General features: G+C 42.4%; 1 protein-coding gene across 2 annotated transcripts in view; it reads left to right on the top strand.

Moving 5' to 3' along the window:
- The first annotated feature begins 13,211 nt into the window (after window positions 1-13,211).
- Window positions 13,212-23,482, top strand: part of LOC147417647 (histone-lysine N-methyltransferase ATXR3-like protein) — a 105,245-nt gene continuing 94,974 nt past the window's right edge. Inside the window, exon 1 of one of the 2 annotated variants that reach the window (XM_086507176.1) lies at window positions 13,212-13,878. In XM_086507176.1, coding sequence (XP_086363302.1) covers window positions 13,284-13,878 — 595 coding nt within the window. In that variant the 5' untranslated portion in view covers window positions 13,212-13,283. The remainder of the gene's footprint in view (window positions 13,879-23,482) is intronic. The other variant, XM_086507175.1, reaches the window with a different exon arrangement.

Here is a 23,482-nt window from a genome sequence, read left to right as displayed (position 1 = left end):
ACAATCTCATGTGTGAATCAAAGAAGAGTCTCTCTCCTTCTCAAGCTTTAATGGAAATCTCATCATCTACTCCAAGGTTGTGAGAAGGGAGGCCTACACCAACAACTCTTGGCTTTGTGATGCAAATCCAACCAAGAGCCAAGCTCCAATGCATGCTCATCTCCTCTACCATGAAAATTACTAAGTTATGCTAAGCTATTATGAGTGATTATGTGAGGAGACATACTTCTTTCTCGTAAGAATACTCCTTCTTCCTCTCCATCTACTCTCATACCCCGCTAGCTCTCACCATCTTCGAAGGTGTGTGAGGTCTTGGGTCTGAGACCGTGAGGGAATTGATGTTGTGTTTTACAAGTGTGAGCTTGGTGCTTGAAGCTTCCATCTTTATTGCACCAGCAACAAGTTATTGAAGGAACACAAAGTATTGTATTGTAAAATGTCTCCCTTGATGGGGGAAACCTATAATACAAAGCCTTTTGGAGGGGGACCGGCTCCATGTAAATCCGGTCCTCAACTGTGTCAATAGATTAACTTCTCTCTAGGTGTTATGATTTTGTTACTTTCTCCATCCAAGCACTCTTGCTATGCTCATTAGGAATCTATTCTAATAAAATGCTCACTATGTCTATGATATTTTCTGCTACACACAAGTTTCTAGATCATTAAATGTTACATCGGTATCAGAGCACAAGGTTTCTCTTTTCTTGCTCAAGAAGAGAGGTCCTCAAGCTGACTATAAATGGTTCGTATTATTAATTGCAATTGAGTAAGTAGAATAGGGATTTTTCAGCCTTGCAGTGCGCCTGCTTCATGCAGATAATGGGGCATCACTGTTGAGAGCTATGGTCCTAATAGTGGAGTCCTTAGGGGCTTGCCTACGGCTTAACCAATATTGAGCTATTAGAAGCTTAACAAGAGCATGTATTGTTTTGGTGTTGAAATACACTCTCTTCTATTCCTTGCAATTAATGATATTCAAGCCACGGGTACAGGAGCTTGAGTGATTTTCTAAAGGGGTAAAGAGGGGTAGCAACTAGGGCTTGAAGTGCCAAAGTACACCTAAAAAAATTTACACCTAAAAGTTGTTAGAATGGCTGACAATAATAAAGAGAGTGAAATTAATGTTGATAGCTTTGATTTTGCTAATGAGTGGGCTACTAATGATGCCCCTATGCTTGTTAACTACCTTCTTTCTAGGCTTCAACAAGCCATGGGCAATCCATCCCTCCAAAGTGAAGTGCAACAACAGCTACGTGCTCATGGGATTCTCCAAACTCCCCACCAAGAAGAGAGAGTACCTAGGAAGCCTCCTTCTGAGACTTTCAAAAGAGGCCTCTCTGCAATTCAAGAAGAAGAAGAGGATCCGCATGAAGGGCTCAAAAATCTATTACTTGACGACGCATCTCCTTCCCAAAGGAGAACTCAAGTTTCAATGGTAGAGCCCCCACTGAAAGAACGAGAAAGTAGTGAGTCTCCTGCCACCTCGACGGAGATGGCTCCACGAAGAAGGCGGGCAAAACGCTCTCCAACACCCCCTAAACGGAGAAGACCATCACACACTTCTCCACACCATAATTCAAAGAGGGACGAGAGAAAACAAGAGAATAAAAAGGCGAGAAAGAGGTCACCCTCTTCTCCATCTTCTTCATCCTCTTCCTCATGAAAAAAGTGATGGTGTGGACAAGGAGGAACAAGGGAAGAAAAAGGCGAGGAAGAGGTCACCCCATAGCGAGCCGAAGAGGAAGGACACATTCCAAAATTCTCCTAAAGGCAACTCCAACAACAACAAAGCTAAGGAGAAGGGAGTTTATAAAGGCAAAAATAAACCCTCTCCTGAAGAGCTTGAGCGTTATCGTAAATATAACCGTTGTTTGAAGTGCGGGGAGCAAGGGCATGCCTATCGTGCTTGTCCCCACAAGAATACACAAAATGAGCCTCCTAGAGCTACCTTGGTCAAAATCCAAGAAGAGGACGCTCACCACAAAGGATCTCCTTTATTTCATGCTTGGGGAAAGGTAAGAGAACATGATGTTTTTATTCTCTTTGACCCTCGTTCTACTCATAATTTCATATCCATAGAGTTGGCCACCAAGCTAGACATCCAAGCCTATGAGATGGGAGATGTCCTACCCACCGATGGTGCTTTCAAGGGGCAAGAAGCTCCAGTCACTCCCTTAATTTGGAAATTGAGGCTCCATGTCCAAAGCTATGTGGACAAAGAGGACTTCTTTATCTCTCCTCTCAAGCACGAGGATGTAATCCTAGGGGTACCATGGTTTGATCGCATGGCTGCCAATGTTAAATTCCATGAAACCCAAATCTGCTTTAGGTTCAGGGAAAACGATATGTACATAGATGCTAAGGAGTTGGGTAACACCATACCCATTGTACATGTTAGGGTGGTAAAGCCCAATGTGCCGCGCCTAAGTGTTGGGTGGCCGGAGACTAACCGGGAACTAACACTGACCATTCATTCTACATAAAAGTATAAGGACTCATAACCCTAAGAGTATTGTGTTTGGAGTCCACCCAAACCTGTGTCTCCTCTCTTCTTCTCTCTTCTCCATTGTTGCATACACACACACACACGCTCTCGCATGCGCACTTCAACTGGTATCAGAGCTCAGGGATTGGGAGCACCATTGGAGCTCAGTGGGGAAGCAGATAGAGAAGCAGCAAAAATTGTAGCACGTTTTTCCAGATCTGTTTTGACCTGTAAAAACGGCTTCTTTCATGTCCATTCCAGGAATTCCCAACCATTTTTGCGTGGTCTACAACTTTACAAAAGGAAGTTTTTGCAAATTTTTCACAATTTGAGAGATATTCAGTTCAGGCAGCAAGGTGGTCTACTTTCGTCGGTTCTTCTGCGTACAGGTTTTTGTTGCAGACTCTTTTGCAATCTCTGTCACGTGCATATTTGATGTATGATCTTGAGGGTCTGTTAAATCAGACAAACCGCCGCAGCAGTTATAGAAAAGGGTTTCTGTGGTTGATGTAAGATCTTATGCGGTTTATGTATTATGATGGAAATATGCAAAGCCTATTGTTGAGGATCGTGGTAAGGTTTTATTGAGCTAGGGGATTCTCAAATGTGGAGATCCTTTCGGTGATACAGATTTTGGAGCGAGTCCCCCAACATCCCCATAGTTTCGGCATCGACATAAGATGTATCTTTATGCGGTTAGTACAATATTGGTGTGCATCTGCTGACCCGCCATTATTGGCATTGCTGTCATCTTTATGCGTATGGGTTTGACAGTGTTCAGTTGGTCAGAGACACTCTTCTAGAGTTGGAGACACTGACAGTGACAGTTCTTTGAGATTCTATCTTGCCAATTTAGCCACTTTGATTAGCATTTCAGTCTTTGTACACATTTGTTTTGGGTTTAGAAGTCAGTTTTGCAAGGGAGACTCTACCAAAATTTTCAGGTTTTCTATCATCTTCTTTAGTGCAGCGGATCTATCACTTTTGTTCCTTGTTGAGTGATGCCTTCATCATCAGAGAACTCTTTGTTCAACATTGAGAAGTTAGATGGCACTAACTTTCCATTTTGGAAGGAACAAATTTACAATGTCTTAGTACAGAAGAAGCAGATCCGACCGATCAAGATGAAGGGGATAAAGCCTGAGGATATGGATGAGTATGATTGGGAGGAGTTGGATGAGCTTGCCAGGTCCACCATCATGCTGACTTTGTCAAAGAATGTGTACTTCAATGTGAACATGGAAAAAACTAGCTATGAGCTGTGGAAAAAGTTATGTGACCTGTATGAGAAGCAAACTGCAGCATCACAGGTTTATTGACTAAAAAAGTTAATTGATTTGAAAAGGAATTAGGGCACACCCATACCATCTCAATGGGTTCAACACAATTTTCAGACAGCTTTCTGTGCAGGGAGTCAATTTTGACAATTCGCTCAAAGCAATCTTCTTGCTAGTTACAGTACCAGGAAGTTGAGATACTTTTTTCACAGCCATAAGTAACTCAACACCTCCTGATGGTTTAACATGTGCTGATGTTGAGGGCAGTTTGCTTACTGAAGAGGTTAGTAGGAAGAATCTTGATACTTCTAGTGGTACTAGCAATGCTCTCGTTTGTTTGTGGTCGATCACAAGAAAAGGGCAAGCAGAATCAAAGAGGAAAATCTCGTAGTAGAAAAGACATTAAGTGCTACCATTGTCACAAAAAGGGTCATATGAAGAAAGATTGTTGAAAATGGAAACAAGAGAAAGGTAAAGACAAGAAGCAGGAAGAAGGCAAGACTAAGGAAGGCAGTATAAAGATTGAAGAGATCAACAATGTTTTTGTTGAAGATTCTGATGGAAACATTTATCTCACATTTGCCATGGATTCAACATTTTTGGTTGCCACTAATGATTGTGCTTTACAGGATTGGGTTATTGACTCAGGTGCATCGTTTCATGTGACTCCTCACAGAGAGTGGTTCAGTACATATAATGCAGCCTATAAAGGTCGTGTTCGTCTCGGCAATGATTTTGCTTGCGACATAGTTGGTGTCGGCGATGTGCAGCTAAAATTTTAGAACGGTTCTTCATTCATGCTCAAGAATGTGAGACATGTGCCGAAGCTTACCAAAAGCTTGATTAGTACAAGACAATTGGATGACGCAGGATATTACTGCACATTTGGTGATAGTTCGTGGAAGATCACCAAAGGTTATTTAGTGGTAGCACACGGTTCAAAGTCTGAGACTTTGTACATGCTACATGTATCCAATGTTAAAAACCATGTAATTTGTGTAATCGAGTAGCCAAGTGTTTCTTTCTGGCATCGCCGGTTAGGACATATGTCTCAAAAGGGAATGAAATCTTGTCTCGTTTTGGTTATGTTCCTGGCTTCAATTTCTCATACTTTTTAGTTTGTGAGCATTGTCTTTATGGTAAACAAACATAGTCACCACACGAAAGGGGAAGCACTCGAAAAAGTGAGCCATTAGAGTTAGTGCATAGTGATGTGTGTAGACCTATGCTTAATGTATCAATGGGAGGTTCATTGTACTTTGTTACATTCATCAATGACTTCTCAAGGAAAGTGTGGGTATATCCTCTCAGGAAGAAGGATGAAGTTCTTTCAAAATTTCAGAATTTTGTGGCATTAGTGGAGAATTAGTATGGCAAGAAAGTCAAGTGCTTAAGGTCAGACAATGGTGGTGAGTATGTCACTAAAGCCTTTTAGAATTTTTGTGATTCCAAAGGCATCAAAAGAGAGTTTACTACTCCATATAACCCTCCACAAAATGGTGTTGCTAAGAGGATGAACCATACCATACAAGAGAAGTTACGTAGCATGTTGTCTAACCATTAATGCAGAGTTGCATAATGGATTTTGGGTGGAAGCGTTAGCAAATGCTGTCCATCTTATTAATAGATCTCCTAACAAGGCTTTAGATTAGAAGGTACCTGGAGAGCTTTGGTCTGGGAAGCCACCTTCTTACAAGCATCTTAGAGTCTTTGGCTGTGAAGCGTATTTCCATGTTCTAAAGGAGTTTCGAAGCAACTTGGCTCTTAAGTCAAAGAAATGCATATTTCTTGGCTATGGCAATCCTGGCGAGATGGGATTTTTGTTATGGGATCCTGAAGCTAAAAAGATAGTTCGTAGCAATGACCTATACTTCAATGAAGAAAAGATGCATAAGAAGCCTGTGCATACAGTGGAGGTGAGGAGAGTTATCTTCCAAGAAGATGGAATTGTCCACAATAGGGATGAAGTGCCTAATGTCAGACAACAAGTACAGAATCCTCCTGTAGTACAAGATGTTGTTGAGGGACAACCCGCTCAAGCAGTTATTAGAAGGTCTATAAGAGTTTCAAGGCCTCCTGATAGATTTACTCCCACATTGGACTACATTATGTTGACAGATTGTGGAGAGCCTTCCTGCTATAAGGAAGCCATGTCAATGGATGAGAAGGCAAAGTGGGATAAAGTTATGCAATCAAAAATGGACTCGCTGCATAAGAATCAAACTTGGAAGTTTGGTACGGTTGCCTAAAGGTAAAAAGGCATTACCATGCAAATGGGCGTACAAGCAAAAAATTACACCTCATGATAATAAACCTAAGTACAAGGCATGACTTGTTGCTAAAGGATTTAAGCAGCAACAACAGGGTATTGACTTTGATGAGATCTTTTCTCCAGTTGTCAAGATGACTATTCTGTGGTGTGTACTTGCGTTGGTTGCTAAAGACAACATGGAACTTGACCAAATGGATGTCAAGACGGCGTTCTTGCATGGTGATCTTCAAGAAGAAGTTTATATGGAGCAGCCATAAGGTTTTGCTGAGAAGGGCAATGAAGACTTGGTGTGTCAGTTTGAAAAGAGTTTACGATCTAAAACAGTCATCAAGGGAGTGGTATCGTAAATTCTACTCGTTCGTGCTCTCTCAAGGCTACAAACATTCCGATATGGACCATTCATATGGAGTTGGGAGTTTGATGTATGCTATGATCGCTACACGTCTTGATACTGCTTTTGCAATGGCAGTTGTTAGCAGATATATGTTAAATCCAAGCAAGAAACATTGGGAGGTAGTGAAAGGGGTTATGCAATATTTGAATGGTACAAAAGACATGTGCATTTGCTTTGGAAGAAAGGAAGCATGTGTAATGGGTTACACGAATACAAATTATGCAGGATACTTGGACAAGAGAAGGTCAAAAGATTGCAAGGAAGCTATATAGCTTGGTCGGCAGGTGGGAGACTTGGGAATCAATGTTGAGATGCCTTTGTTACATTGTGATAGCCAAAGCACTATACAATTGGCAAATAATCCAGTGTTTCATGCAAAGACAAGGCATGTGGATGTGAAGCATCACTTCGTTCGTGAGGTGCTCGAGGACAAGCGCTTGCAGCTTGCCAAGATTCACACCGCTGAGAATCCTGCTGATCTTCTAACAAAAAGCTTATCTTTAGAGCGTTTACACATTGTCTGGCACTCATGGGCATTGGGTAGATGATCATGGTCATTGTCTACCTGTATTGTATGTATATATACATTGTCACCCCAGCGTAAAGGGAGGATGATAAAAATGTGAGCTTTTCATTTAGAGCTTTTTGTTAGAAAATTAGAGCTTTTTCTATTGCGAGCTTTACTTTAGCTTTTCCACCTATATAAGGTGTTTATCTCCGATAAAAATACATTTTAATTTCAATCTTCAGTTCACTTTTTCTCCCATGGAAGGTTTTCATCTCCTATAACATTACCTTTAAGTGGGAGGTTGTTGGGGTGGTAAAGCCCAATGTGCCACGCCTGAGTGTTGGGCGGTCGGAGACTAACCGAGAACTAACACTGACCATTCATTCTACATAAAAGAATAAGGACTCATAACCCTAACACTATTGTGTTTGGAGTCCACCCAAATTTGTGTCTCCTCTCTTCTTCTCTCTTCTCCATTGATGCACACACACACACACACACACACACACACACACACACACACACACACACACACTCTCTCTCGTGCACGCACTTGAGTATATACAAAAGCTTTCAATAAGTCAATAAATAGCGCTATTTTCGTGTACATGATTTTTATTAAAGATTCTCAAAATGAACCTAATGCTTTAGCAAAAGAACATATAAACAATCACAATGAATTACAATGATCCAATTTTCTCAAGGGATTTTTAGATGTTTTTATTGACGACATCCCTTGTGAACTACCTTCTAAATGAGGCAATAATGACCATGCAATTGAACTTCTTGGAGTTTCACCACCTAATAAACCTCCTTGTAGAGTTTCTCAAGCTCAACAAGAGGAGATTATGAGGCAAGTGCTCATCTCCATTTTGTTCACCCGTGTTATTAGTGCAAAAGAAAGACCGCACCTATCGTATGTGTGTCGACTATAGAGCACTAAAAAGGATCACTATCAAGAATAGATTTCCCATTCCATGGGTAGAAGACCTACTTGATAAGCTACAAGGGTCGACCTACTTCAATAGGATTGACCTAAAAAGTGGCTACCGTCAAATAAGGATAGTTGATCAAGACATTATAAAGACTGCATTTCGCACTATGTTTGGTCTTTACGAATATATTGTCATGCCTTTTGGCTTGACCAATGCACCAACCACATTTAACCGCTTGATGGAGAAGCTATTCAGGCCTCACTGCAAACCTTTACTGGAGTGTTCTTTGATGATATAATCATCTACTCTAATTCACTAGACAAACACAAGCAACACCTCCAAGAAATATTTCAAGTCTTACGAGAGAATAAACTCTATATTAATTGAAAGAAAAATGAGTTTCTCTTACAAGAGATTCAATATTTAGGTCACATTATCTCTCAAGATGACATCCAAATGGATCCATCAAAGCTAGAGATAATAAAAGGATGGCCTAATCCAAGGAATCTACATGAACTAAGAAGCTTTATAGGTACGTGTGTATACTATAGACGCTTCATATAAAAGTTCTCACAAATTGTGGGACCATTACATGACCTAACAAAGAAAAAAGTTAGGTATACATGGTCTGCCAAGGAGAATAGTGCTTTCGAGAAGCTTAAAGAAAAGCTTATATGTCAACCTGTGCTTACACTGCCGGATCTCTCAAAGCCATTTGAGGTCCAATGTGACGTTTGAGGAACCATTTACTCTACAAGATGGTTATCTTCTCTATGGCAATAGACTATGCGTTACTAACTCACTACGTGAGAAAGTAATGTATGAATCTCATGCTCCTCCTTATGCAAGGCATAGAGGGATTCAGTCTACCCTAAAAGGGATAGAAACATATTTCTATTGGCATGCCATGAAAGCAAACATACAAGAGTATGTTTCTAAATGTGTGGTATGCCAAAAGACAAAGTTTGATAGAGGGAAGCAACCTGGATTGCTTTAACCTTTACCAATCCCTAATTCACCATGGGAGAGCATATCCATGGATTTTATCTTTGGGTTGCCTAAGTCTATCCATGGGAATATGGACGATAGTAGACATGTTTAGCAAACAAGCTCATTTTATACCTGTAAAAAAGACTATCAAAGCCCATCAAATGGCAAGTCTCTTCATATCACAACTATTCAAGTACCATGGCTTGCCAATGTCCATGGTGTCGGATAGAGATCCTAGAATGACTAGCAACTTTTGGAAGTGTTTCCTTGAGAATTTAGGGACAAGGCTAAGCTTCTCTTTGGCCTATCACCCGCAAACGGATGGCCAAAGTGAGATAGCTAACCTAACAATTCTTGATCTAATAAAAGCCTACGTAACGGAAGTAGATCAAAGGTCCCAATGGGAGAAGTACTTACCCTTAATGGAATATGCCTACAATAATACTGTACATACCTCCACGAGAAAAGCACCTTTCGAGGTAATTGAGGGAAGATCCAGAAGTCCCCTGCTACTTAAGGTACAAGGGAAGATTTTCATTGCAGATGAGTATAGCCGAGACCTACAAGAATCTTTCCAAAAGATTAAGGATGCTATCTCTATTCACAGCAAAGGCAAAAGGCTGCTACTACTGATAAGCACGTAAGAGTCCAAGCCTTTAAAGAAAATGATTGGGTCTTGCTTAAATTTCCCAAGACACACGATGGGCAAGAATCCTACGGTACACTAAAAGTACTATGCTAAGTTAGCAAAAATGTACTATGGTCCCTTCCAAATTCTTAGACCAATCAATGAGATGGCCTATCAACTCAAGTTGCCCAGTCATTGGCTCATACACAATGCTTTCCATGTGAGCCTATTAAAGCCTTACAAAGGAGAGCCACCTCAGAAACCAACTATTAAAGACCCACCGGAGATCGAGGACCAAGAGGGGTGTTGCAACCCGAATCCATTCTTCGACATGAAGACAAGGTATTGAGAGGCGGTAAGATTATCCGACGGTATCTTATTAAGTTTAAGAACTATGCTTTTTGAAGATGCTAGATGGATACAAGGCATACAATTAAAGGATAACCTAAACCTTGTCAATGCTTACATTGCTTCCCTAGAGTAAGCAAATGTAAAAATGTTTAAAATGAACAAAGTTTTGGTCTTACAACACTCTCTTTTTCTTTAATGTACACAAATGTTAAGAAGTATGCATGCTTAGGATCAAGTTTGCGGAGACGACTTCTTCCAAACACCAAGTAGAGCTTGTCCCTCTACTGTGGAAAATTGATAGGACTAATGCGTAGACATGCTTGCGGCATCTTAGGCTCTCAAGCGCCAAATGGATTAGTTATCCATTCTGGAACGATGTCATAGGGTAAAATAGGGATCCTCTACCCGCTAAGGAAAATGACTAATGACTAGGCTTTATCTTCTCTACCCCATAGTCGAGGACGACTATGATTTCAAGAGAGAGGTAATGTCATAATAACTAATATCTAATCCTCCTAAATGATTTTCTCATGTTAAACTGATCATTTAATACGGGGAAGTACCAAGGGAGAAAAAGCTAGAATATTGGTTAAGCCGGCAGACCGATCAAAGTAGGGATCCAAAGGAGGGAAAATAGGGATCCAAAGGGGGGTCATCTGAAAAAGAGCAATGTGCAACAATGGGCTTCAAAGAACCTAAGGTTCAACCCATTAAGACTTCCAAAATGCTAAGGTTCCAAAATTCAAAGGTTATGTTGAATGGTCAAACTCTAGGTAAATTGGATGCTTGTGGGAAGACTCAAAAGTCTTCCCACATCCCTATCCTTGAGGGGGCGAGCTCTTTTAGTAGGGGATGAGAGAGAAACACACACACACACACACACACACACACACACACACACACACACACACTTGCAAGCTCCCTTTACACAAAGGGCATAGTGGACACATGTCAGCTCCCTAGGTCAGTTGCCCCCAAGGTGCATTCAAATCTTATTGGATGGCCATAGAGGTGGACCGATGAGAATTAGGCTAGACTACATTTAGTTTAATTCATTTAAAAACACTTGATAAAAGAATCAATAGACTTTAAGCTCTCTAGAAGACTATTGGACAGTCTCCCAAGGGGTCCAATGAGCATTCAACAGCCCAATGGCTTGCCTGATTCTATTGGCCAGAAGACTAAGGGGTCCAACGAGAGTTTAAGTTGCATAATTTAAATACCTAAAGCTCTCACAAAAGGGAAAAGGGGGACACATGTCCCAAGGCTATTAGTTATGCTTCTTAATTGTCATTGGCTAAGCTTTGCAGGGTCCAATACGATGCTAACATGAGTAAAAAGCAAGAGGGGTTGACCAAGAGAGAGAGGGGGCTGATTTTGGCAAGGCATTATCACACACACACACACACTCACACAATCTCATGTGTGGAGTAAAGAAGAATATTTCCTTCTCAAGCTTTAATGGAAAGCTCATCATCTACTCCAAGCTTGTGAGAAGGGAGGCCTACACCAACAACTCTTGGCTTTGTGATGCAAATCCAACCAAGAGCCAAGCTCCAATGCATGCTCATCTCCTCTACCATGCTAATTACCAAGCTATGCTAAGCTATTATGAGTGATTATGTGAGGAGACATACTTCTTTCTCATAAGAATACTCCTTCTTCCTCTCGATCTACCCTCAAACCCCGCTAGCTCTCACCATCTTCGAAGGTGTGTGAGGTCTTGGGTCTGGGACCGTGAGGGAATTGATGTTGTGTTTTACAAGTGTGAGCTTGGTGCTTAAAGCTTCCATCTCATTGCACCAGCAAGTTATTGAAGGAACACAAAGTATTGTATTGTAAAATGTCTCCCTTGATGGTGGAAACCTATAATACAAAGCCTTTGACCGACTCCATATAAATCCGGTCCTCAGTTGTTGTCAATAGCTTAATTTCTTTCTCTTTTTGAAGTATTGTTCATGCCTACCTAACTAGGTGTTATGCTTTTGTTGCTCTCGCCATCCAAGCACTCTTGGTATGCTCATTAGGAATCTATTCTATGTTATTTTCCGCTACACACAAGTTTCTAGACCATTAAATGTTACATGTGGTTTATGGTATTCTTGATGCAAGCTTGGCATTGGATGCCAATCGTTTGATGCCTCTCATGCATGACTAAGGCCACTGTCATCAATCAGGTTTTTTTGACAGGTTATGATATACTATGCTTGTATATCTTTTTGTGCTTGTCTACGCAAAAACCGCTTTACATGTTACTTGGTGGAGTTACCAGTAGTCACTAGAGTTTGTATAACTACACAGTGAATCAAAACCCAGTATGGTCACCTATAAATAGGACCCATTAGTTTGAATTCGGGTCGATCATTTTTGAAGCCGTTTTGTATCTAACATGGTTTGTTGGAACGCTTGTACCATCTTGTAACTGAGCACTAAATGTAGTATCATTTGTACCTCCAAATTTGTACTTTTGAACCATTCATGAATTTGAGTATCTAAGTTTCAATTATCTCAGTTCATACTGTTTGAATTTAGCCTTTCAATTTAATTCAATTATCTGTCTGACTTTCTTGTCTGGTCTTTTGAAGTCTGATGTTGTTCATTTCATCTTTTTAAATAGCGGTTCAATAATTAGAGGTAGAAATATCCAACCTAGGAGGCCTATATAAAGGGATAGAGGGGGGTGCTGAAGGAAGAAGAGGAGAACCCTGCAACAAAACTTTTGCATGGCGGGGAAAGCACACTGAGATTGCAACCCCCATAACTCCTCCAAGGCGACCGACTAGACGCTTTGATTTTCTTGCTTATCGACCATCTAAAGAGAAGGTCTTGGAATTTGTGTTTTTTGGGAGGAGATTCAGTAGTATAGGACAATAAGATGGATTTTGCTAGGCATTGAGCAAACTTTGGATCTTTCCTTCACTTGAGCTGAAAGCTTGTAGTTTCAAAGAATGGTGGGCCTGAGTATTAACATTTTCTTTCATTTAAAGTTTTTTTCTTGGTGAAACATCATTTTCACCTAAAAATAAAATAAAATGAATAACTAGCAAAATAACCATTTTGCTTTTCCTTTCATCTTTCTTTAGGAGGTCATTTAATGAGTTTGGTCTATTATGTTATAATGGAGGTCTTCTTTTGCAATCTGATGCAAAGCATCAACTAGTTTTATGGGATTGCATTCACACCCACACCCGCATGTCACAAGGGTTGAACCATAGGTGGCTCGCTTTTTTTTGAAATAAATTTTTATAGACGTTCGAAGCATCGCTTCGAGCAGTTTTATGGGATTGCAATCACTTACCCACCCACGCTTAATGGAGGTTTTTATGTAGTGCAGCTTATAGGTGTTCTTAGGACTTGAACTCAGTCATTGAAGTTTGATAACAGTTTGGATTGGGTTTAAGCTCGGTGATAGAGCGAGCTGCTGCGTGACTTGTACCGCAGAGATGGGCTTCCTCTTCTTCAGGAAGAAGAAGGACGAGGACGAGGAGCACGAGATTGGTTCCCTGGAGAAAATCGTCGGCCCTCCACACGAGAAAACATGGCAAGAGAGATGGGAACAATACAAGCTGGAAGCTGAGTTGAGACCAGACTACACGAAGTTCCCTGGCGTGGAGGAGGAGCGCAAGAGAAGTCCTTTCTTCACAAACAAGCCCCCCTCGACACCGGAGGCAGCAGCCCGAGAGAGAAGAGTTCGTGAGGAGCTCCCAAAGGCTGAAATCTTTCAGTTGCTTCGGCGGGCACAGCATAGACGAGAGAAGAAGAATGCAGAGGCAATTGCACGAAACTCTCGACCTTACCGTCCTGAGGACACCAAGCTCTGGCAATCTCTTCCCCATGTGCCTCATCCCGTGTCTGGCCTTCCCATGCCTCGCATGGCAATCAAGTCTTTTGAACAGGCACAAGCTACCTTTTGGGACTTCTTCAAGCAGTTCCATTTTGGTCTTTGGGGTTACCGCCAACGCCCTTACCCAATTGAAAAACCCAATGACATCCAACAAATGCTCGGATACAAGTGGTTGGACAAGCGCTATGCTGATTGTAAGTCAGTACTAGCAATGTGCATGCTTTCACATTCATGCAGGCAGAGATGTATTCAGTTGGTTGCACGCAAGTTGATTTTGTCTGTTGTGACTTTTGCTGAGAGAGAGAGAGAGAGAGAGAGAGAGAGAGAGAGAGAGAGAGAGAGAGGTTTGCTTGCCGTTTCTAAACTGGCATATAAAGAAGTACTTGCACAATTGTGAGGCCTTTGGACATCACGATAATACAACAATTATTTCCTCACTGAATAGTTGGGTACAATAGTGATAATTGAGGACAGGCAAGGAGGGTATATTTTATTATGAGGCTCAATGTAAGCCTATTTGCTAGGGTACTTACCAAGTGCTCAAAATGGGTGAAGTATCTACTACATTTGAGGTGTAGAGGTGTGTTACAGTCCTAGACATCAAGATGGGCACTTGAGCAATGAGGTCAATGTGAACAAGGCAGTTAGATTAGGGCGGTTATTGACTCTCATAAATAGGAGCATGGGTATGTTTGTGGGCTCTCTCATGTGATCACTTTGGGACTATGAACCCTTTGTAGTTCCTGTCTGGACACCAATGCTAGGGTGGGGGTTGGTGTTGCTAAATTGGCTATTTTCTTATTGTTTGAGTAATTTCTATTTAATGAAATTAGGACTATTTAAATTTGTAATTGTAAAGTTAGGAACTGTAGATCTACAAGATTGAGAAAGCCATCAGGAACGTGTCATATGATGGGAGAGACCAAGTAATGGATATTCCCGATGCGTCATAGGATAAGTGACGAGAGCATCGGTTAGGTAATATTCCATGGTCTGAGGAGGAAATCCAAATTGAGTATGAGTTATGCGTACGATGGGTTCTAAGAAGCTTTGAAGAATTGTAGATGCTTTCTAGAAAAGCAGGTTGCTTTTTGAGTGCTTCCAGGAAAGCAAATGTTTTCTTGTAAAGGAGTCCATGTCTGCATCGCATATGTGCATGAGATTGCATCCAGGGACGATTGGGTGTGTTTGTGTAATCATTGCTTTCAGCTCATAAGTTTTTATTGAGTTTTGAACAGGTTCATACCATTTTAAAATTTGCCCGGCTGCCCACTTCATACGTGGGCAGCCCATCTGCTAAAAACAAGCCCAAAATTGGGCGCCCACTCTTTTGGCCATTTCAGATAGCCAATCAACCTCTCCTCCTTTCTTGGTGTGGGCAGCAAGGAAACACCCCCTCTCTCTCAGTAGGCGCCCCCTTTTTGGCTGCTAAATGTGGCAGAATCGTCTCCTTTTTTCCTATTCTACCGGCCTCTATTTCTGCCAGCTCCAGGAGCCTATGAAGGTAAGCTGTCACCCGCCACTTCTAGCAGGCGCCCTTCTTGTGAGAAGAGTCTGAGGAGAATCCTATTGTGACTACACTGCAAGTTCATGTGACGAGTTTGTGATTGGAAGTTGTTTTCCGTGCCAAGAACAATAGGTGATGATTTTTGTATGAGTTTTGCCAGTGTTTGCTATTGTGTTTGTGCTTTGCAGGTAACTCTACCTTTGTGAACGGATCGAGGAGGCTTTGGCCTACGCTCTGGAATTCGAGACGGTTTGCAGAGCTCGAGTGCTCTAAGAGAAAACCGGAAGATTACTTTAGAAGAGAACTAGTCTCTTTAGTCCCCGAACGGGAAGGTAACCACCATTGAGTTTGAGATGTAGAACGGAGGGGTTTACTCTCGTTATTGTGCTTGTAAAAGATTCTCCCCGTTAATAAAGATTCTCTTTAAGGCGGGGGACCAACCCATCTTTTGGTCCCCATGAAACCGGCCCGTGTGGCGGTAGGCTTTGGCTTTCACCCGGAATTCTTTACTTTAGACAACACACACACACACAACGTGCAAAGGAAACCTGCGATGGGAATTAACACTTAAGCACACACACGGCTCGAAAGCTAGAATGCTCCAAGCAGATGTTGACAACCTGCAGGCCCCAAAATTGACGTTCCTTTCGGTATTTCTTTATACCTTGAGAGGGTAAGTTACAAAGTAGAGTCCTTGGTTTTTTTACCTGTATCCAACTAGATACCACTTGTTTTGGCCAAATTTCGGCAGCATAACAGCCCCAAAACTTGCGTGAAGCCAATTCCCCTGCTGGAACTCACTTCCACTAGCATAAACCCTCTGATTTCTGCCCAAAAACAGTAAATTCAGCTTGCTGTATGTAGTGGTTTTTGCCCTGTTTTCAGCCCTAAACAGTCCCCGAACTATCCTCTGTCAGTGGGGCACTGTTCCCAATGGTTCTGACATCCGTATGGCTGAAAAACAGTCAAAATACAGTGCATAACCAGCGCTGAAATTGCACCTGTAGAGTGAGGTTATCACCCTCACCGGTGCCTGCTTGAGTAGCAGTTAGCTACTCCTGTTCCTGCTCAAGGAGGCTCTTGCCTCAGCACAAAAGCATAAAACCACATAGGTGTACATCAGTTAAATGAAGAGCCCTCTCGTGGGACATCACATAATTGCATGTAGGGGAGAGAGAGCAGTGTGTAGTGTGCAGGGCATCACTCCTAGCACCACACTGTACATAGAGTGGAAAGAAAGCACTCCATAGCTCTTAACCTGTGACAAACTGCAAAATGAGGCCTCTCCCAGCTTAAAAATCAGCGCCCATTTTTCTGTATGAGGCAAGCGCACAGAATTGTGCCACTTGGCGCGATTACAAGCTTTTTCCCGTTTCAGGGTTACCGCCTAAAAATCTCCCGACTGGTTGCCAAGTTGACTTCGCGGTAGAGTTGTAAAATGCTCCCCTTGTCATTCCGAGGTAATGACGCGAACGCATTTCATGGCCCAAAATAGCAGTTTCATAATTTTTAGGAGATGCTTCCGTTGGGCTCCCACTGGTCATCTGACCATCTATCCTCATTAGGACCGCATCCAAAAGTGCAATGTGGCCCAATTGTCGGATACTTTCTGTTGGTGATCCCACCTTGACTTTATGCCTTTATTGAGTTCACTTCCTAGTATCCACCAACTTGCTAAGTGCGACGAGGGGACCTACATGATCTTGCACTGAGCCTAGACATCCTCTTACTATACGAATTCCAGTGTCGACCAACTTCCCATCTGCAGGTGAAACTACCGTTCACATTGGCCATACAATGTCCGACCATTTGCAACTTCAAAAGGAGGGTCTCAAAAATCATTGGAAAGAAACCAACAACTAAGGTTAGCAGTTGCCATGTCCTCGTGACATAGTTAACAACTGCCACGTCCTCGTGACACCCCAATACTGTCTTGATTTTCTCCCTTTTCTTTCTGGTAGATTCTATTCATTTTCAACCTATTAATTGTTTGTGCGCGCTTCTGTTTGAGAGAGTGATATTAGAGTCACCTCTGTTGCTTTGCAAAGGAGGACGATTTAGAGAAGAAACGGGAAGAGCCATGACGAGTCAAGGGAGAACCACCGAAGAAGAGCTTCAACAGATATGACTCAATTTGTAGAGTTTTTGCAACTCCTTACTTTGTCAGATGTCAAGAAGGTTTTGGATGGTCTCAAGAAGCCCCAAGAGAAGGGTGCGGATGTCATGTGCACATGGCTCTGTGTGCCACGTGGACATCCTTCATCGACTTCTAGACCTAGTTTTCCCCTTCCTCCTAGATAGGAGGATTAGTACTGGAAATTTTGTGAGCTTGTTCGCAGGACCTGCCAGATTAGGAGGGCTACATCTTTCTTCAAGGGAAATGCTCGAACATGGTAGTCCACTCTTCTTCTGAGGAAGGAAGCTCCAGTTAAATGGTTGAAATTCAAAAGGCTCTTTATTTCTTCTTGGTTGACTCAGGAGTATGAACAAGATATACGAACCGCTTGGAATCATTTCGGATGACCAAGGGAGATTCTTTGGACGCTTATTGCAAGAGATTTTGGAACTCTTTTCTACCAACCTCTTCATTTAAGAAGGTCTCTTTTAAGGAACAAATTGAGCGGTTTTGTTGCAGACTCCCTACAGAGATTCGAGACTACTGCCTGGAACAAAAGTCGAATTCTATTCAAGAATTGATGGGTCATGCGAAACAGAGTTTTGCGATACATTCAGGAAATTTGACTTACCCCACTGATGAGATCTTGACTCAGAGAACCCAATAGACCTCTCACAATGAAAGTAGAAAGAGAAAGAGTTCCGAGGACAAAGAGAAAAAAGATACACGTCCCTGACTGACTCGGGCTATCTATCTCAAAGAGGGGAAGTGTTTTGGTTGAGGGGAATTTGGACACATCTCCGCAAAGTGCCCCCAAAAGGCACAACAAGAACAGACTAAAGACAGGCTAGAGAGTTGTAGAGCAGCAGAGGAACGTGGCAGAAAAAGGCAGATGAAAACAGAATTGGTACCACATTGCGTGGGGCTCGAACCGAATCAGATGAACGAAAGTACAAAACTTTGCCGCACTTGGGGCTAAGTGAAAGTTCAGGAAGCCCTCATTTTTCTTTGATGGAGGAGCCAAGGCCAACTTCTTTTCACTTGACTTGGCGGCTTGACTTGGAATTATGCCCGACAGGCTGAGGCCACATGCGAAGGTAGTTCTAGCGGCACCCGGAGGAGATGTTGCCTTTAGACCGATCATTGGCAAACTTTGTTTGCAATGTCAGGGGTATTTAGGGCACGAGGACTTCTTCGTAATGCCCTTAGGAAGGTTGTGATGTCCTTCGAGAAATCCCTTGGTACCACAAGAACAACGCCGTGGTCGACTATCAGGCTGAGAAAGCGACTTTGACAAATGAAGGGCAAAGAGATTGTACTTGATGAAATTCAGTTTCTATACTCGATTTTCTGGAGAGAACTGAATGATGATTGAAGGTCGAATATGTTTTGACCTCGAAAAAGAACGCCAAGAGTTTTTCCACACATGCTGATTGTTTTTCTGAGGGCCTACCAGGCGAGTTGCCACCATCTCGTCCTAAGGATCACACTATTGATATGATATCTGGAAGCACACCACCGAACCAGCCACCTTAGCGTGTTAGCCGAGCCCCGAATGAAGAGATTTTGAATCAAGTGAAAGACCTTTTGGAAAAGGCTCTTATCCAGCCGAGTACTTCACCCTACTGCTCTCCGGTGTTGTTGGTTTTAAGGAAGACGGATCTTGGAGAATGTGCATTGATTATAGAGCTCTCAATAAAATCACCATCAAGAATAGATTTCCGATTCCGAGGATCGATGATATTCTTGACAGATTACAGGGATCCTCTTGTTTCAGCAGGATCGATTTGAAAAGCGGATATCATCAGATCCGAATCGCACCAAGAGATGTCTACAAGACAGCTTTTCGAACGAGTTTTGGTTTATATGAATTTTTGGTGATGCCTTTTGGCCTTACCAATGCTCCAACGACTTAAAACCCAATGATGGATAGGATTTTCAGAGAGTACATATCTTTTGCTGGCACTTTCTTTGATGACATTATTGTCTTCTCCAAGGATGAGGTAGAACATACACAACATCTCCTACAAGTCTTTCAGGCATTGCGAGATCACAAGTTAGTAATCAATGCCAAGAAGAGTGAATTTTTCTTACCGGAGATTGCTAAGATTGAGACTATACGTGATTGGCTCGATTTGAAGAATGTTCATGAAGAAAGAAGCTTTTTGGGCTTATGTTCTCACTACCGGCGGTTCATTAGAAAATTTGCAGAGGTTGCTTCCCCTTTGCACATTCTGACACAAAAAGGAGTCCCTTTCTCGTGGGGACCCACAAAGGTGACTGCCTTTCAGATATTGAAAGAGAAATTGACTACGGGACCAATTTTGACTTTGCCGGGTTTGAAAAAGTCATTCGAAGTATATTGTGATGCTTGTGGTCGTAGTTTGGGTGTGGTCTTAATTCAAGAAGGCCATGTCATTGCCTATGAGAGCCGATTGTTTTCAAGGTCGGAATTGACAGCACAGATTTATGAGAAAGAGATTCTGGCGATTATCCATGCTCTTACTCAGTGGCGACATTACCTATTCGGAGCCGATTTTACGGTCTTCACTGATCATCAGAGTTTACGCTACTTCTTGTCACAGAAGTAGCTTTCGGAAAAGCAGATGCGGTGGGCTAACATCTTGTCACAATTTCACTTCCAGATTGTCCATGTACATGGACATAAGAACTTGGTGGCAGATGCTGTAACAGACTTGGACACTCCAAGTCAAGAATCAATCACCACAGCACCAAATAACCACTTCAAAACAATTCACAGATCACAATAGATTTGCACTAGCCCGGCAGAGTTCCGTGCCTAGAGATATTGGCCCCAAAGACAGGCGCCCCTTTCGGTATTTCTTTATGTATTAAATCAATGTCAAAGTACAAGAGAGCGGTTAGGGTTTCACTCTCAGACTCTACGTCCAGATGCTATGCAGAGTGAGCCCTAAACCACTTATTTATTTGTTTACAAGGGATGCCCAAAAGCAGAGCCCCAAAAGCTTCTAAATCAAAAGCTAAAAATTTCTCTTTCTCAAACCCTCTATAGGGCTTTTTAAAATAAAGCAATGGACTCTCTCTCTCACTCTCTCTGCCAAATTGCATCGCCCAAAACCTGCTCTTTTTTCAGTGCCGTAAAATCGGGAGGTCCGGACTGCTGCCACATGGCATTTTTGCCGCCTGTTTTAGGGTTTTCAGCTACTTTAGGGTTTCAGCCAGCAGTTAGGGTTAGGGTTTCCAGAAATTAGGGTTTCTGCAGATTAGGGTCTCTGGCAGAAATTAGGGTTTGCAGGTTTTAGGGTTTCTGGCAGAAATTAGGGTTTCTGCTCTCGGTAGCCACGTCATCACTTTGTGACATACCTCCCTCTTGAAAGCATTGTAATCGCCCTCGATTACGCCTGCAAAACCGACAGAAGTCATAAACCGTCTTAGCATACACTGACTGTTAGTACCTACGTACTAGGAACACACATCTAGCACATGTACCAAATCGACAGTCACATCACACGACTCACAGGACATCACTAGACATCATAGGACATCACATGACATTCAACATTCAGTCGGATCTTAGACCATGATTTATCGGCAATGTAGCTAGCAATCGCATCTAGATCCAATCGGGACCTGATCGATGTCCGATTGACTAACCCCTATTGCAACCATGTCTATTCGAGATCAATCAGACCAAAATGTTGCAGTCATTTCGTCTATCAGTTCCTGCACTTAAAAGAAGTCAAGAACAAATCAGTATCATAATTAGGAATTCCGTTTCATAAAGTCATACAACAGAATACTGTCAGCTTTCAGTATCCCTGAAGCTCAAAGAGACATCAGTGACTCTAGTATCTAAATCAAGGCATCTGTTGACAAAGGAGCGGAGTGACTCCCCTCTTGTGCATCCCACTGCACCATATCTCCGTCTAAGCTGAATTCTGGGTTCCATTTGGAGTAGGCTATGCTAAACCAAAAGCATCGAGGTAAAGTTTCACAATCTGAGGAGTATCTGCTAAGTCCTCTTGCTCCATCCACTTCGCATCCAATGCAAGATAGTTCTTGAACTTAATCAAGAACCCCTTCGGACTTTACCTTTACAAGGATCTCCTCGTTTTCTTCCACTTCGGGTTGCTCATCAGGCTCCCCATCATCAGGCACATCACCCTTAAAAGGTTTCAAGAGACTCACATGAAATGAATTGTGAATCCTCCAAGTATCTGGCAGTTTCAATCGGAAGGAGACATCGTTTATCTTTTCAGTGATCTGGAAAGGTCCGTAGTATCGCATACTAAGCTTTGGAAAAAGCCTCTCCTTTCCCTTTTTCTTTCTTAGCGTGCCTTCTTAAAACGTAAGAGCACCCAATCATCCTCCTTCAATTTCAAGTCACGACGATGGCGATCCGCTGCCTTTTTTTGTCGTTCTTGAGACTTCTGCAAAGTCTCGTGAACCTTGGCAAAAGCTGTATCCAAATCTCGCGTGTATTCATCCGCTTCAAAGATCTTATCTTTCGTGCTTAGGAAGGGTGAAACCTTCGCAACACCTTCAACAATCTCAAATGGCGCCTTCCCCGTCGAAGAGTGTATCGTGTTATTGTAGGCAAATTCCACCAAAGGTAAGTACTTTTCCCATTGAGTCTTCTGATTTGAGATAAATCTAGAACCACTGAATTTGCAATCTCAGATTGCCCATCAGTCTGCGGGTGGAACGATGGCGAGAACTGTAACCGCGTGCCAATGTTCTCCCAAATTGCCTTCCAAAACAAACTCGTAAATCTGGGGTCTCTGTCAGAGACAATCGTCTCAGGCATGCCATGTAATCTAAAGATCTGGGCCACAAACAGTCTCGCTAAGTGATCCGGCTTGACCGTTTTCTTCACTAGAATGAAATGAGCCTGTTTGCTAAATCTGTCAATAACAGTCTAGATACCATCGTGACCACTCTGTGTTCTCGGGAGATCGAAAATGAAATCCATTGCAATACTTTCCCAGGGGCGGGTGGGTATGGGTAAAGGCTGTAACAATCCCTGTGTCTTATGCATGCGCACAAACTCTTCCACATCCTTTTTGAGTCTCGGCCAAAAGAAGTATCTCTCTACCCCTTTTATGGTGGTAGCAATGCCGCGGTGACCCGTAAAAGGTGGACAGTGGCATTTAGTCATTACCTTTTCTCTCAACGGCTGTGTAACGCACAACATGGTTTTTCTCATCAAGTAGCCTTCCCGAATGGAGTATCCCTCTACTGTCTCCCCATCCCGTATCCGTGTGAAAACATCTGCAAAATCTGTATCTCTGGCATACTGGTCGACCATATCCTCGAAGCTCCTATGATGTATCGCGGAAATAGCCAGAACCAACGGCTTCCGAGACAAAGCATCTGCCATCACATTCTTCTGTCCCTGCACATGGACAATCTGGAAGTGAAACTGTGACAAGATGTTCGCCCACCGCATCTGCTTTTTCCGAAAGCTGCTTCTGTGACAAGAAGTAGCGCAAACTCTGATGGTCTGTAAAGACAGTAAAATCCGCTCCAAGTAGGTAATGCCGCCACTGAGTAAGAGCATGGATAACCGCCAAAAGCTCTTTCTCATAAATCTGTGCTGTCATCTCTGGCCTTGAGAACAATCGGCTCTCGTAAGCAATGACATGGCCTTCTTGCATTAAGACCGCACCCAGACTACGACCACAAGCATCACAATATACTTCAAATGACTTTTGCAAGTTCGGCAAAGTTAAAACTGGTCCCGTAGTCAATTTCTCTTTCAATGTCTGAAAGGCAGTCACCTCTGTGGATCCCACTAGAAAAGGACTCCTTTCTGTGTCAAGATATGCAAAGGGGAAGCAACCTTTGCAAACTTTCGAATGAACCGCCTATAGTACGAACACAGTCCCAAGAAGCTTCCAACTTCATGGACATTCTTCAAATCGGGCCAATCACGGATAGTGTCTATCTTGGCCGGATCCATTTGCACTCCTGCTGCTAAGACAATGTGTCCCAAAAAGTGTATCTCTGAAGCAGATGATCTCTGTGTTCTGCCTCATTCTTGGAGAATACAATGATATCATCAAAGAAAGTGCCAACAAATAGCCTGTACTCTCGAAAAATCCTGTCCATCATCCGGTTAAATGTCGCAGGAGCATTGGTTAAGCCAAAAGGCATCACCAAAAACTCAAATAACCCAAAAGTCGTCCGGAAA

This window comes from Adiantum capillus-veneris, chromosome 30 (assembly GCF_014529385.1).
Source record: "Adiantum capillus-veneris isolate H3 chromosome 30, ASM1452938v2, whole genome shotgun sequence".
In the NCBI taxonomy this organism is placed as follows: Eukaryota; Viridiplantae; Streptophyta; class Polypodiopsida; order Polypodiales; family Pteridaceae; genus Adiantum; species Adiantum capillus-veneris.
The sequence above is the reverse complement of the archived record's forward strand: the minus strand, read 5'-3'. Positions and strand labels throughout refer to the sequence as shown.